The following is a 15,836-nucleotide window of genomic DNA, read 5'->3' as shown; positions in this document are numbered from 1 at the left end:
CATCTTTCAGAAGAAAATGGTCAGCTAGGAGCCTCGCAAGATCGATCTTTGTCATGCGTCTAAATCATCAGGTGGATAAATAGTTCCGCTGATGTCCGAACTTGGGGGTTTTAGTGGGGGGTGCATTGCTCCAGGATTGGGGGAGGATCTGAATCCCGCCCACCCTCCGATATGCCATGATTACAAGGACAGTGGCCCAAAAGAGTAGAGAAGAAGCAGAGGTGAGCCTGCAGAGTGCCCGGTTGAGGGCTCAAATATGGTTCCAGTTGTTCTGGAACTTCATGCGATTTTACGATATGTCTCCACCACAATCTCAATATTCTGATAGGCTGTCAGGAGCAGCTGCACCAACTGATCTGGAAAATCTCTCTCCACCTGATGGTATGGTGGACTTCAGGAGCTGCTAGTAGAGGACAGACCTTTTGAGACAGACAGGCTTATCCATAGAGCGGAGGCAGACAGTACCAGTAAGCGATACAGAAATGTCTGCAGAAGGTGGTCTAGTTGGTGCATGGGAAAAAGGTCTGGTTCCTGTGGTGGCCTGAATTGTTAACAGTGAATTTTCTCACTGAGCTGCCTGAGAAATGCCAGGTTTACTGATTACGGAATGCTGAAAGACCTGGGATCGCAGCTGGACACCAGTCCCCTGGATGGCCCTCCCACAGGGGAACATCCACTGATTTGAAAGTTGCTGAGGAGCAGTCAGTTATTTAGAGCTCAAAAGTCCAAATATTCTTTCCTTGGGACTCATTTCTCAACCGTTTGTTGTCCTGGCCACCTAATGAGCACCGCTCCAGGAAAGAACTGTCAGCGATCCTGGCAATAACACTTTGACATTCAGTAGTCTACTGCAAGAAATGAGACAGTGTCCAACATATGCCAGGCAGAACGATTACCCTGGATGGGATAACCTTTACTATTGCCAGAAAGAGCAAGAGCAACCCCAAACCTGCGTCCAACCTACCTTTTCCTGACTCCCCTAAACCCGGTTTCATTTGTTGCCAACTGGGCTTTAGTATCAATTGATGTCCCACTCTTCCAGTGTTGTAAGGTGTAAGTATTTTTTCCTTGGACTCTAAGGGGTTGGCAGTATACAGTACTTGTCGCATGAGACAAGAACCTAATAGGTGAAGTGAAGCCTAATATGTGAAGATTCAGCATCTGATTGATGGACTGTTACTATGAAGAACACAGGCTCTTGGAATATGTAGTATTGTCATCATAGTATTTTTTTCTAAAAAAGAAAAAAAACGTTTAGGGAAAAATTGTTGAAGCTGCTGGAGAATGGAAATAGGAGGTCACGGTTGTATAGTTTCCGGCTCCGTGCCCTTTTTAAAAACGAAATTTCCATATTCCGGAAACATATCCTTAGCCACATTGGAGATACTTAACCACGTTAAAGAGATATAGGAGTATCAAATACTGGATGATACCTTTTTGGAGGAGAGTCTCTGAATGGCCTCAAACCAAAACTCCTGTAGGACTGAGCGGTCAAAATGCTCATCTCTGTGAGCCTGGCTACCCAGACAGTAGTACGTTGTGAACGTATGGCGGGATGCCCACATAGCTGCCTTGCAGATGTTCAGGAACGTCACAGGCCAGCACAGAAGTAGCTTTCAGAGGCAAGTTTTTGACTAGCAAATAGCAGGTCTCAATGCAGAGTGAAGTAGTGTCTCCTCCTCAGATGGATGAGTAGCAAAGAACTCTGGTAAGGTGACGTTTTGACAGGAGTAGCACAGCATCGAAAAGTTCAGCAAAAAGGATGCTTGCATCTGTAGAACCAGCTTATCTGGCAAGGTGGTGGTGTATGGTGGGTCCACAGAACTTGAAGCTCACTTACATGCTGCACTGATGTTATGGCGGCGAGGAACAGTCTTGAGGGCGAAGAGCTGCAAAGGACAGCTGTAAAGTGGCTCAAAGGGAGTAGACATCAAAAATGGAAGGACCAAGTTAAGATCTCACTGTAGCATACCACAGAAAGGAGGAAGCTAATGTTTTAAGTACTTCAGTAATAAGGTTTGATCCGGAAACCACAAAAAGCAGATCTTAAAAGATACCCTTTAAATGTGCCCAGAGCAAAGTCTTTTTGGGCATGAGACAAAAACAACAAAATGTCAGCTAACTTTGCCTTTGTAGATCTGCTGTATGCCGCAAGAAGCCACACACTTGTTCCAACAACAGGCGTATACTGTTTTCGCCAAGGGATGCCTGGCTGTTAAGATGACCTCCACAGGAAGGTCGAAAGTGTTCAGCTGTTGTGAAACTACTGCAAAAGAGGCACTCTCCCCTCAGTAGGGGGCTCAAGGGCGAGTCCAAATGGAAAGCTTTGAATAGCTCTACATCTTTACAGTGATGGCGCAGCAAATCAATCATCTCAATCAATCATCATCCCAATGCCCTAGCAATCCATCATCCCAATCAATGACCCGAAAAATCATTCAAATCAATCATCCCAATCCATCAATCATCCCAATCCATCCATCAATCATCCCAATCCATCCATCAATCATCCCAATCAATATTCCAATCAATCACTCAATCACCATTTAAGATGTCCAAACCCAAGATGCCATTGGAGCCACTCATCTGTCGGTAATTTTGGCGGAGGCACCTCAGGTGACTCCTCCCAAACCATTGGTTGTGGCTTTATGATCTCGTGGTGTGACACAGGAAGATATAGCTGAATTCTGCTCTGAATCTGAAGCCAGTGACAGATCTGGAAAGGACTCTTAACATGCCCTGGTGTCGACAAGGTCCTGGGCAAAGCTTGAGCAAAGTTAGTTGGTGCTGCAGAAGGCCCTGTTGGGGAATGCGTGACTGGGGTTCCCAACAGATCTAGATGGGGCCTGTAGACACTCCAGAAGGACCTGGAACTGTCCGAATGAGCTGCAGCATTGCCTCTTTGAAGACCTTATTCTGGAGCAAAGTTGAAGATGGCACATAAAACTCTAGGTGCATTAGCTCCAGTCTCAGAATGGGTTTGAAATTGGATGATACCGGCAAAGTCAAATCTTTGAGACGCTGGCTGCATAACTGTGCCCTTGAGGAGGAATGGTGGAGAAAAAGTGGAATCCTGCTTGGATTTCTTGTGCTTAAGCCTGTCCTTCCACTTCATTATGGACTTCAAAAGATGATTAACCTGCGGTTGCAGTACCATTCAGAAATGGTAATTTTCTAGCTGTGTGATAGACACAAACAAACCAGCGATTTAGAGTGGAGAACAACTAACTTTTAGGAATGTCTGGTGAAACCAATACTGTATTTGGAAAATAATCAGTCCAAGATCGGCACAACATTGTTAAGGGCTTATCAAATCATGCACACGTACAGGTGCTCGTAAAACTCAAGAAATATGAATTAGAAAAGTTAACAAAAAAAATACAAAGGAAGGAGAACTATCAATGGAAAACGTGTGAAACCTGCATATATGAGGTTTGTCAAGTTTCACAGTCGTGTATTGCATGCTTGATGGATGTATAGGCAGAATTTTCTACTTGACATTCTGTTTTTCAAGCTTTTTTTATATATACACCATCTAAAATCAAGAAGCTATATTCCAGCTTAAAAAAAAAAAAAAAAAACACGCTAGGCGAAGACTTAGACACACAAACAACCACCAAGCCCCCAAATTACATTCCATACTGAAGAAAAACAATCCAACACAGCCTTTACCTACCTTGTGCTGCTCGATGGCATCTATCCACTGTTGTCTGTGGTCTGGGTCTTGGGCTCGAAGGTACCAAACACTGTCATTAACACTGATATCAAATCGGCACTCATCAAACTCATGCGGCTGAGGGAAATAAACATAAAAAGAAAACAGAAATGAATGGGTGAGGACATAAATGAGCAGCTAGTTGCCTATGTAGTAAGTATCTTCAGTATCTATTGACAAGAAATCCTAATCAGCCAAGATTGTTGTAATAAGATAAGATATGGTATCTCAGTTGTCTGAGACAAGTTTTCAGCTTTAATCCCATGCATGTCTCCCAGCCAGCCTGTAGCGTATTAGTTGTGCAGTCAAAACCAGTTGCTGAAGCCGAAAGTATTAAAGGTAATGGAAAGTTCAGTCTGTTTATATACTTCCAGGCCCCAGCTCATTTCACTACGCACTTGTGAAACTATTCAAAAAGAGGGAAACTACAGGAAGTGTGGACTGCTATGATTAAGCTCGATAACTGGTATTGAGAGCCCTGCCTGCAGAAAGAAGGCAAACTAAACACTAATGGTTGGTTGTAATGTTCGACTGTTTGAGGTGCTCAGAAACTAACGGGGGCAATGGCCTCACAGCAAGAGGACTGGGCACACAGTCGAGTGATTGCAGAATCTATCTAGAGATTCAGAAATGTAATGCAGTAACTTGTGGAGAAGAGCCACACGAGACATGTCAGAGTGACACCTGGAGAATAAAACACTTCATGACAAACCCACAAAGAGGCAAACCACATGGAGGATAAGTGCTAAAACCAAAAGGAGTCCCACAGAGCCAAATAATGGCTGTGGTGAAACAGGCTGAGGGTATTCAGATCCTTCCTTCACACCAAACTCCAGGAAACAGGTGTAGTAAAACATGTGTAAGAAATTGGGTTACTCGTTGAGGGAGGTGAAACTCCTCTTAAATAGCAACCATGATTTTTGTCAGGGTGAAACACAAGCACACACCAAATGAACCCTGTGGTAGACTGGCACTTCGATGCAAGGTGTAAAGTACTTAGCAGCATTTCTGACAGTATTGACGTCAATAAAACACAATAAAAAAATTCCACACCAATTTAGAAAAAACAGAACAACATTTATTACATTATTTTAAGTCAAAACAACAAAAATCCAGTCAGTAGAACCAGAGAACCAGCGAGATGAAATTTTAAAGTTTTAAGTGAAAACCATGCCTAAAAGCACAAAGCGTCAACTGTGGTTATCAGGTCACACCAGACCAGAACAAAGTCACAAATTCAGGCCAGCAGCAATGGAGTGTGGACCGGATACAGGAACCAAGCTAGACCAGCTGAACAAAGTACCTTAATTTCTGGTTTGCTGAGCGTTGCAAGATCCTGCGTGGATGAAGGGTTGTGCCACAGGGCTGTGGTGCCTCGATGCAGTCCTACAACGCTATCGAGGATAGAGTCAAAGGGCTTACGATGCAAAAGCCTGCGTCCAGCACAGTTACGGTTCTGAGGAAGCAGCAGGTTGTGATGCAAGATTCTGCTTCTGGGATGCATTCCACTGTGGCAGTTCCAAATTGGCTGCAAGGAGATGCGTTGCACTGTGCCTGTCCTGCTCTTAGGACCACAGCTAGACTAGAGAGCGCCCTCAGGCCCATTTCCATAGGTCGAAGGCAGGGGTAGCAACACTTTGGGGGTCGGGGAGAGGGCAATGTTTGGACTCCCAGCAGACAGAGTCTAGGTGCAGGGTTAAAGGTGGCATAAACTGAAGTGGCAGAGTAGACTGGCGCACAGCGCAGTGGCGTACAATGCAATGAAGCAGCGCAGAGTGGCATGGAGCAGAGTGATGCAGAGGCGCAGAGTAGAGTCGAGTGGCAGAGTGCAGTGGCGAAGAGTGCAGAGTAGAATTGAGTGACATGTGGTGCAGAGTATAGTGTCACAGTGCAGTGGCACAGAGTGGAGTAGTGCAGAGTAGTGTCAGAGTACAGTGGTGTAAAGTGGCATAAAGAACAGAGCGAGTGGAGTGGGACAGAACAGATTGTTTCAGAGTAGAGTTAAGTGGCATACAATGGAGTGGTTCAGGTTTGAGTCCTGTTACATAGAGTGGCAGAGTGAAATAGCGTAAAGTAAAATGGTGTGGAGTGCAGTGTAGATTACAATGGCGTAGAGTGCAGGGGCATAGAGCAGAGTGTTACAGAGTAAGTGCAATGACAGAGGGCAGTGGTTTGGAGTAGATGGTGTGGCCTAGACTGCAGTGGCGAAGAGTGACAGAGTGTACTGACAAAGTAGAGTTGTACACAGTAGAGTAGAAAAGCAAGGAGTGGTGCAGTGGAGAGGTGTATAATGAAGTATTCATGGTGTAGGAGCACACTGACATTACTGACAACACATCTGCAATTGAAATAGCTATTACGTTTGCACAGACATACGGTTTTACTAATAAAACTATACAGTACACAGATGAAAATGTGTGGAAATTGCATCACCTAGTTTAAGGATTCGTTTTGATCATAATAAAGTATTTGTCTCCAACACTTCAGAAGTAACAGAAATGTTCATTTGTGTGTTCATAAATCTGGTATAGTCTGAAATACTTACACAGTTCATTTAAATGTTGTGTGCTAGAAAAAAAAAAACACTCTTTCTAACCCCCCCCAGTATCCAGCAAGATCGTCCCAATTCTCCTCACTTTGAGGCCAGAGAAAGAAAGGTAAACAAGAACCTTTGCAAGCCAGTGCCTGACATTTAACCTCAATCTTTTGAGTGCACAGCAAATGCAACAAGATTTAAAGGCCTGTTAACAAAGTGAGTTTGTGGAAGAGTACAGAAAATAAGGTTCAGGAAATGGGAGGGAAGAACTGAACCTGGAGAACCTAAGGCAAATAAAGTCCGCAAAGGAAAGCCAGAAAGTGTGTTACAAACGACAAAGCCAATGGTAATTAACAAGCGGAATGCATTACTAGGTCAACTTTCCGAAAGCCCCCAAGATGCATTTATCATATCAGATAGCTCCACCGTCTGGTAGGCTGAGACCTAAAAACAAGAGCATATTAGTCTAAAATTAATTTGTATACCATGTAATGCTAAATAAATGGGACTAAGTCACTGATCTATTGCGGTTCAAGTAAAGAATCTACTACTAGATTAAACATCAGCCTACAGCAAACATATGCGAACGGCAAGCAAAGTGCATATGGAGAAACGTGATTAATACTGAAACAGAAGCAGAAACCAACAACCAGTGTTCGATCACCAGGCGCTTCCACAGTCAACACCAACATATGATTTGTAATGACAAGTGGGTCATAGTTACCATTAAATGCACATAAAGATGCCTACTGTGCAATGACACATTTATCAACGAGCAGTCTTTTAATTCTGCAACACGATATCAGTTCACTTAGATATGAAATCAAGCTAGCTTTTTATTTTTTTTTATTTTTTTTTAAACATGAATATTGTGAGAGGGTGATTATAAGCCCACTGACTGTGTTCATGACTAAGTTAAATAAACTAGTAGAGGGAGGGTGAGGTTTAGGACGAAGTGGGTACACAGGTAGGTTGAGACTGCCTCGCTTGAACTAAAAGTTCTAGCGCCCAAACTTTGGGCATGTTCGTTCCTACCACATAAAATAAATACCCTCTGGGCGGTGGGTGATGGTTTAGTGGGGTCGGTTACATAACATTTGCAGCATATGGTAAACTTTAAATCGCTTTCAGAAACAATAACATGAAATTAGTACGGCTGGATAAATTTTAGGTAAAATAAGAATTGTAAGAGCAACCGAGTAGAACACAATACACAATGGCAACAAATGTGATCTAAGCTATCCCTGACGCAGCATGGTATAAAGCAACAAAGATGTACAAAAATGAATTAACTGCAATAAAAGTTCCCCACTTTGAAGCAGTGCATCACACAGAGGCAGTTTTGTCTAGGCCACTGCAACGTTTTTAAAGTAGTGAAATATTTTAACGAAAATGCCTCTCCTTACCCAAACCCATTCTCTGGGTAACTAAGATGGCAAGTATAGACTGACGCTCTGCCTGAAGCGGACTGCTGGTGAACAACATAACCATCATCAGATGACTAGGCATGCTGCAAAAGTTCTCAAAATTCCACATCATTACCAGAGTCACGGAGGTCTGACCAACACCGGTGAGACATGGAAGGAAATTCATGTTACTGCAGTGGCTGTAGCCAGGCTGCAGACTGAGGCCTGGACGCTGCCTGGAATACAGTCAGTCCCTGGAAATAATTGGAGTGATAATCCAGGCTTTGACAACCCTGTGCAGCACAGAATACAGAACTCAACGGCGTGTCACTGAACTCAGACTTGGCCCATGTGGGAGGAGAAAAGTTAGTTGATCCCAGGCTCTCTATCTTCCACAGTTACAAACTCGTGCAGGTCCAAGAAAAATCACACTAAATATCCCACTAACCTGAAGAAGTAATAACACTACTTTTAAAAGCATATGTGTTTAGGTGGGAACGTCCCCAGCATCATGAACGAGCATGTAAGCCTGTCCTTGCTGAGTGCCCAACTTCATGTGTGGCTGGTATCCTAACAGTTTCGAAACTGGTGTCCCCTCTAGCGTGCGCGCATAGTCCTAAGCCAGTGTGACAAAGCGAAGACTAGGATATCTCCTGTGCTCTGGATAGGCACACCCAGAGGAGCCCGAGTGGACACAGGGCTACGATCCCGGTCGTGGATTTACAGCATAAGGTGGTGATAGCAGCATGCTCGGTTCTGCAATCGTCTACTGCTGACCATCCTATTTCTTTTTCATGCGTGTATGGGCCTACTGGCCCCTTTTGGGTAAAGATCTGCAGTTCTGTGAAAAACCAAAACCATGTTTTGTGTGTGTGTCAAATGTGTGTTGCACACATGCAGTAGTAGGACGGTATGTATGAGCTAGAGTAATGAATCCAGCGACGGTCCATCCTGGGTGCCCTGGTGTACCATGGCACAAGACAGAGGATGAGGAAAGCTACCCCAGACAGTGGAACTTTATCACCTGCATTCCTGTGTGTGGAGGAAGGCAGTTCAGGCGCTTAAGCTAGAAGGATGGAACTAGGGTTACCTTTAAAAATTCCATTCATTGTGGTTTTTAGCGATGAGGTGGCTGCTAAGCTTTTACTGAGCACTGTTATTTGGTACATGGTAAGGGCGGAGGCTGGGACTGCAGTTTTGGAAAGTTAGAAAGTTTCTAGGACAAATCTGCCTGCTGGTGCCGAACACTTGAAAGAGAACCACCCCAAACGGGCTCTTAAGTAAAAGACAGGATTCACCACCCCGACTAGAAAATGGGTATAAAAGTGAGAACCAAACCGGACCACTTTATTCCAGCTCCAAGTACTTCATGACAACGGAAGGCAGTGTTCTGCAGAGTACTTGAAGGTCTGCTGTGTGAATCAGGCTGGGGTCTTCCTGATGATTTGTTTCCCAGGGTTGAGGACATATCGCCAGAGGTCTGTCCGCAGGTTTTGCCGGAGAAGCGGAGGCTCTGCCTAGAGCTTAGAAGCATGCCTGCATAGTCAAGAAATGAGTTTGCCTGGCCCTACAAGAGGAGAGACTCAGGAAGAAGACTAGCACATTTCTGGCCTGAGGAACACCCAGATAAAGTGGACTGCATGACGGCAAACCCAGCAGCGACCAGTGCTGCAGAAGGTTTTTTTGGTCTATGCACTGTTACCGGCAAGAGTCATGAAAGTTAATTACCATCTGCACAAATGCCTAAGGCGGACGGAAGTCCTCTACCCTGACCTGCTTAGCAGCCCAGGATGGGGCTGCACCTGCTTCAAAATGTGCGTACCAGCCCTGGATAGGATGCAACAACCACAACCTGTGCATCAGCCAGGGTCAGAGTCCCAACTGCCATACCCAGTATCTATGCCAGCCCGGAAGATGTCAGCGATTGCTTAGACGTGTCCACCCAGTGGCGTAAGGGCCTGTCGAGTGATACCAGACAAGTCAAGGTGGTTGCCCTCTGAGAAGACACACGCTGTGCCGGATGTCCGCGGCAGCAGCTGCTGTAACTATTATGCATTTCTTTCTTAATTTATTGAACTCAGGAGCTAAATAATAACTTTAGACCAATTAGTAAACTACATGACCTAGGAGCCTCTAGTGAAATCATTTTGAACCCATATACTAATCACATCACACCCTTCAGTAGTGCAAAAATCTTCAACAAAAAGCACTTGCTCTTTCTTCACTGTTCAGCAGCCAAATAAGTTATTTTTCTCGAGAATTGCTTTGTTTGTTCGCTCTACATGTGGTAAAGATACTGTCTGCATTACGAGTATTATTGTCCAAATAAATCTCGTCATTGGCTGTGTATTTGAGAGCAGAAATTGCAGGAAGGTCTCCACTCCGCGGGACTGATTCGCTTTGAATTGTTTCTCCATCTTTAAAGTGATCCGCTTCTAGTGATGTATCTATCAGCCTGCATGTGTTCTGATCAGGACACTGCTACGCAGCTTCATGTCCCATGGGCAGAGAGCCCAAGGTGTATGGTGTCACACTTGAATAACCAAGGGGCAGCTATGGGTTTGGAAATGCTCTATCCAGAAGCACCCTTTCTCAGAAGCAGAATCACTGTGTTGCGGGTGCTCTCCTAGCCCCATACAGCACAAAGGCTTGAAAAAATAGAAACTGTGCACTTGAGGCCGATTTTTCAGGTTAATAAGCCTGCAAACAAACACAGAATGCCAAACTAGGCAAGTCTGATACAACATGTTAAGTCTCCCTGCCACCAGGTGGGTGTTGCCCAATTGGTCATGGGTCAATTGTAAAAGTCCCTTCAGGGTACCTCCCTCCTAACAAAAATCTAGGTACTAAATACGTGTGGTGTGTGTGTGTGGTTGGTGTGTGTGTGTGTGTGTGTGTGTGGTTGGTGTGTGTGTGTGGTTGGTTGGTGTGTGTGTGTGGTTGGTTGGTTGGTGTGTGTGTGTGTGTGTGTGGTTGGTTGGTGTGTGTGTGTGTGTGGTTGGTTGGTGTGTGTGTGTGTGTGGTTGGTTGGTGTGTGTGTGTGTGTGGTTGGTTGGTGTGTGTGGTTGGTTGGTGTGTGGTTGGTTGGTGTGTGTGTGTGTGTGGTTGGTGTGTGGTTGGTGTGGTTGGTGTGGTGGGTGTGGTGTGTGTGGTGGGTGTGGTGGGTGTGGTGGGTGTGGTGTGTGTGGTGTGTGTGGTGTGTGTGGTGTGTGTGGTGTGTGTGGTGTGTGTGGTGTGTGTGGTGTGTGTGGTGTGTGTGGTGTGTGTGGTGTGTGTGGTGTGTGTGGTGTGTGTGGTGTGTGGTGTGTGTGTGGTTGGTGTGTGTGGTTGGTGTGTGTGGTTGGTGTGTGTGGTTGGTGTGTGTGGTTGGTGTGTGTGGTGTGTGTGTGTGGTTGGTGTGTGTGGTTGGTGTGTGTGGTGTGTGTGTGGTGTGTGGTGTGTGTGGGGTGTGTGTGGGGTGTGTGTGGGGTGTGTGTGGGGTGTGTGTGGGGTGTGTGTGGGGTGTGTGTGGGGTGTGTGTGTGTGTGGTGTGTGTGTGGTGTGTGTGTGGTGTGTGTGTGTGGTGTGTGTGGTGTGTGCGGTGTGTCATTCTGATCAATGCAACTTGCAGCTGTTAGTCCTAACATTAGATCTAAAATAGATAGCGTGGAGAATTGCAGGGGAAAATCCCAGGACTTTCATTCTAAGTGTCAACATATTAAGAAGGCCTAGTCAGCGTTATTAAAAGATCCAGTTCAGCCTGGAGGAGATGGTCCTGTCAGTTTTTGGAACAAAATTGCAATCTTGAGAGGACCAGCATGGTGAATATCCTGAATTTCCATTCTGCCCTGGAAGAAACTGGGTTAGTCTAGAGAGCCACCAATGCTGCCGATCAGCAATTTAGTCAAGGTACATTGAGCAATATTATGTCCACTAGCATGTAAACTCCTCAGTGTTTTGACTTTTATGTCCACAGAACCCAGATAGACCAGGCTATGGTATGTGCATGCGGTCCTCTGGTTCCTTTCCAAATGCCCATCTAGTGACTTTCTAACTAGAAAGCAACTGTCTGCAAACACGTCTTTGATATAAAGGTCTAAATATATACTCTAGAGCTTTCTCTCTGGAGGGGCTTACCATCATAATATCTAGAAGAAATAACACCATGTGTCTCTTATCCAGCAGTCCTGGAAAACTCGGCATGGTCAGTTGTCTGAAAAAGTATGAAGAGATCATGGAAGTAATCGGACCTCCAGGGACATGCAAGGTTTTAGTCTTCATAAGGAAATCTTTCAGACTGATCGAGTCCAACTATTGTCATGTGGATCAGATAGATTATGACGGAGGCATGATTTGATACCTCCATTTTTGGGGCATACTCTACAAGAGATGCTATAGCATCCAAGGTTATTTATTGATTTTTTTCTTTCAAAGAGACCTGCTAAGAGGATGTCATGAAAACGGCAGACTAATCAGCACAATCAGCTTTTAAGAAATTCTATTTCAAACCAATTACAGGAGTAGCATCACTGGCGTCAGTAAGCTTTAAACATGAATAATCCTCACCGTTGGACTCAACATACCTGTAATTTATTTTTCATTCTAACATGAAGAAAAGTTTAAAACCTATTATGGACCGCTAAATGAGGAATATCTCACCTGCTTCTATTTATCAGCACCTGCCTAAAAAACAGAGACCACCTTTTGGATAAGAACGGTTTATGTAATTAGATTTTGCATGGAGTTTAGTTTTTGTCAACACATGTGGGTTAACAGAAGACCTTTTCATGGGCTAAAAGTTACTACAATCGAACGTCTTTCGAATTTACAGGAAAGGTTATACATATCTGCTGACACTGTATGCTTATTGTAGGAAGCTCATTCCCTTCTTGCTTGTTGAGAAGACAGAACAGAAGCAAAGAAGAAAGAGTACCAGCAAACTATTTTAATTGTTTAAGGAATGTTATATTACTGATGGTGTGATTTATTTTGAAATGTGACTCCCAATGTTTTCACTATACTCATGGGTTATGCAATTCTTCAGTTGCTAGGAAGTTATTCATTGGCTGGAGAATTAAAAAAAAAAAGACAAGAGAAATGCATAATGCTTGCCCCATGGTCATTAACAGAACTGAAACCTTCCTTCACTTTAATCTAGGAAATGTTTCATTCCTACCTATTAGAAGACTGGGAACAATAACTAGACTGATTAAGAGAAATGATTGCACATTTGACTTGTGGGGAAACCTAATCTGAGCTATATTAATGCTTCCATCATGGTTTTTAGTTGAGGGTACAAATGAGACTAGGCACATTCTGTGGAAGACGGTACAGGGCACAGAGAAGCACCCACAAACGAATCAAGATCAGGGTTACCAACATGTAAAATGGATTCAATTGAGTAGCATGGAATACTGCTGTGGAATCAAAACATATTTGCTTGCTACCCTGAGAGTCAAATGAGGAAATGAGTTGTATTTGACAAAGCCTGCAGAGCCAAAGTAGGATGGACCCCATGACATCAGTGCAAACCACTTCAATCACAGTGGTTTGGGCCCAGTAACCTTGCCTTGTGGGGCCACGAAGGAGACGGACAATATTTAGACATTGTATTGATGCCCCTGGGGCGGGCCGGGGGTAAACACAGCTTGGTACCAATCTCTTCTAATGTCAAACAGTTTCTTCCTCAAAAGTAACTTCTCAACTGCTGTTCAATCCCTTGTACTCTTCTTGATAGTGGCAATGCCCTACTTCATGGCCTCACAGACTCCACACTAGCACCCCTTACGGGCATTCTACACCCCGCACCATGTCCCATCTAGGGCCAGAAGATTTATGATCACATCACTCCTATACTGATGGCACTCCATGGGATCCCCTGACCAGCGGCATCATTTACAAAGCCACAATGGCCTCCCCCCCGCTTATCGTGCACACAGGTTTGCCATTCCTGGAGGTTTCCTGCACATCCAAAGCCAGTACACAAGAATGCAGAAAAAAAAAAAAAAACACAGCAGGCTTTTTCCATCTATGCAACCATGATTTGGAACAAAATCCCCAGACCCAAAAGGATCACCCCAAAGCTGCTCCAATTTATAAGAGAGTTGAATGCTCACCTCTTAAAGAGCAATACATCAATCACAGTGCATTAAACATCCCCAACCCAGCTTCAACTCCTATTAATAGGGGAGTTTGTGCTAATCTTTCACCAGTACAGTGCTCCAGAGAAATACCATACACACAATCAGTATCTATATCTATACACACACACACACACTAGCAATCCTATTCTTACCCACTCTAATGTCCGAAATATGTTAATCTACCACAATTGAAAACATCAAATGGCACAATCCAAAGACTCGCCCCCCCCCCCCCCCCCACCCCCACCAAAAAAAAAAAAACACCCCAGGCACATTACCCATAATAGATTTTAAAAAGATAGTAAATACCTGATGGTTCAGATGCCCAAAGCTAATTATATTTAACTGACTGAGCACTTTGTAATAAGCAAATTCCGGTCTCTCCATTTAGGAAGTTAAATGACTCTTCCTAATACCACGAATACCGATAGGGCTATACTGTGTGTGCTGCGAAATGACATCCTGCTGGCGATTTAATATTTTGTAGTCTAATTTTACCCATGTTAAGATGGAAATTTAACTTTCAGGGACTCTAAAGGTCTTAAGGTGGTCCCAGTCAAATACCCACTCCTGCAAGAGACAATGGGTTCAGAATAAAATACTTTAGTGCACTTAGTATTTATTCAGCCATTGATGATTTTTGATAAGTTGAATGTGTTTATTCATAACAAATTTAACAATGTGTACTAAATAGTCATCTATGTTGATAATAAAAACACTTCAACAATCTGCTTCAAAAGGGGTATGTGTGTACACATTACTACTCCCCCCACCTTTAGGGATAGCCAGGCAATGTTCATCTTAGACATGTTTATAGCCATGAGAATCTGTTCACAAAATATAGGCCTTTCTATTAATGGATTTAGAATATATTCCGAACGGCAGCTAAGGTCTAAAATGAGGTCTCCGCCAATGGTCATAATAGAACGCTTACAAAAAGCATTCATCCGTTTGGAAAACTATTGAACTTAAAAAAAAAAAAAAAAAAAAAAAAAAAAATGGCTGCCCAACCAAAATAGGATGTTGTCTACACAGAGATATCCCATAGATGGACGGGTGACTTATCTAGCTCAATTACCTCGCTACTTTCAAAATTATTTCCAAGTAAATGTACATAACTCAAGGCTACCATAAAGGTCAGGGAAGTGAAAGTTGTTTGTAAATCTGAAAAGAAAAAGAATTGCTTCAAAACATAAAGCAACCATATTGAATCAAGAGTTCAGCTTTGTCAAGTCAGCCCTAGAAATGTATCACCCAATTTCTCAGTACTAGAGTGGATGGGTACTTTTCACTTCCCTGCTCAGCTTGGGCTGCTTGCGTCATTTTTAGGTCGAACAGAGTGCAAGTGCTGCTCTTCGACATGTTGTAATGTATTCTGTTGGCTTTAGCCACACCCATCTCACCCCCATCACTTTTTCATTCCTGGGCCTGCTTTCCAAAAATCCCTTGATGTTGTTGTTAATGATGAACGCTGTCCTGCCTTGAGGCTGTTTTGTTACACCTTAGAGGCAGACCCTGTTAAATGGATTATTGCACCATTGGCCATATACTTTGTTGTGGGCGCACCATGCCTTTTTTCTTTTGACTCATGTCGTGCACCATGGTGCATTCAAGTTTAATACAGCACAAACCCACAGTCCGAACTCAATCATGGTCTGTGTGGCTCTCCCTTACGTAATTTCCCCACATGGAACTGCCTACCCCCATGCTGCTTTATGAACTGCTTGTCCTGGCAACCCCACCTCTGAGCCATCTTGCTCTTTCCTTGTTTGCTTCTCATCCCTGTCAAACATCCTCCCGCCTACCCTGTGCTGCTCTCTTTCTCTTGTGCCCCTTGCAAAACATCTCCTGCATTCCGTCTCGCTGTCTCGTGTGCTCTCCCCCACAAACCAGCCACGTTTTGGTTGCTTCCCCTCGTGTTCTTGCTGGCCTGCCAAACACCCCTTTCTCTTGCTGTGCCAGCCACTCTTCGTTTGGTTTGGGATGGAAACTACAACCCTGTGCAAGCTTGCTAGTGATTGCGTGCCTGGTCCTTAGTAAGTAAACTTACAAGGGGA

At 44.1% G+C, this 15,836-nt stretch overlaps 1 protein-coding gene across 1 annotated transcript in view; it reads right to left on the bottom strand.

Moving 5' to 3' along the window:
- CERT1 (ceramide transporter 1) overlaps window positions 1-15,836 on the bottom strand; it is a 592,287-nt gene that overhangs the window by 415,047 nt on the left and 161,404 nt on the right. Inside the window, exon 3 of the mRNA XM_069223744.1 lies at window positions 3,677-3,793. Coding sequence (XP_069079845.1) covers window positions 3,677-3,793 — 117 coding nt within the window. The remainder of the gene's footprint in view (window positions 1-3,676; window positions 3,794-15,836) is intronic.

The sequence above is a fragment of the Pleurodeles waltl genome, chromosome 1_1 (assembly GCF_031143425.1).
Source record: "Pleurodeles waltl isolate 20211129_DDA chromosome 1_1, aPleWal1.hap1.20221129, whole genome shotgun sequence".
In the NCBI taxonomy this organism is placed as follows: domain Eukaryota; kingdom Metazoa; phylum Chordata; class Amphibia; order Caudata; family Salamandridae; genus Pleurodeles; species Pleurodeles waltl.
Note: the sequence above shows the minus strand (reverse complement) of the source record. Positions and strands in the feature narration are given on the sequence as shown.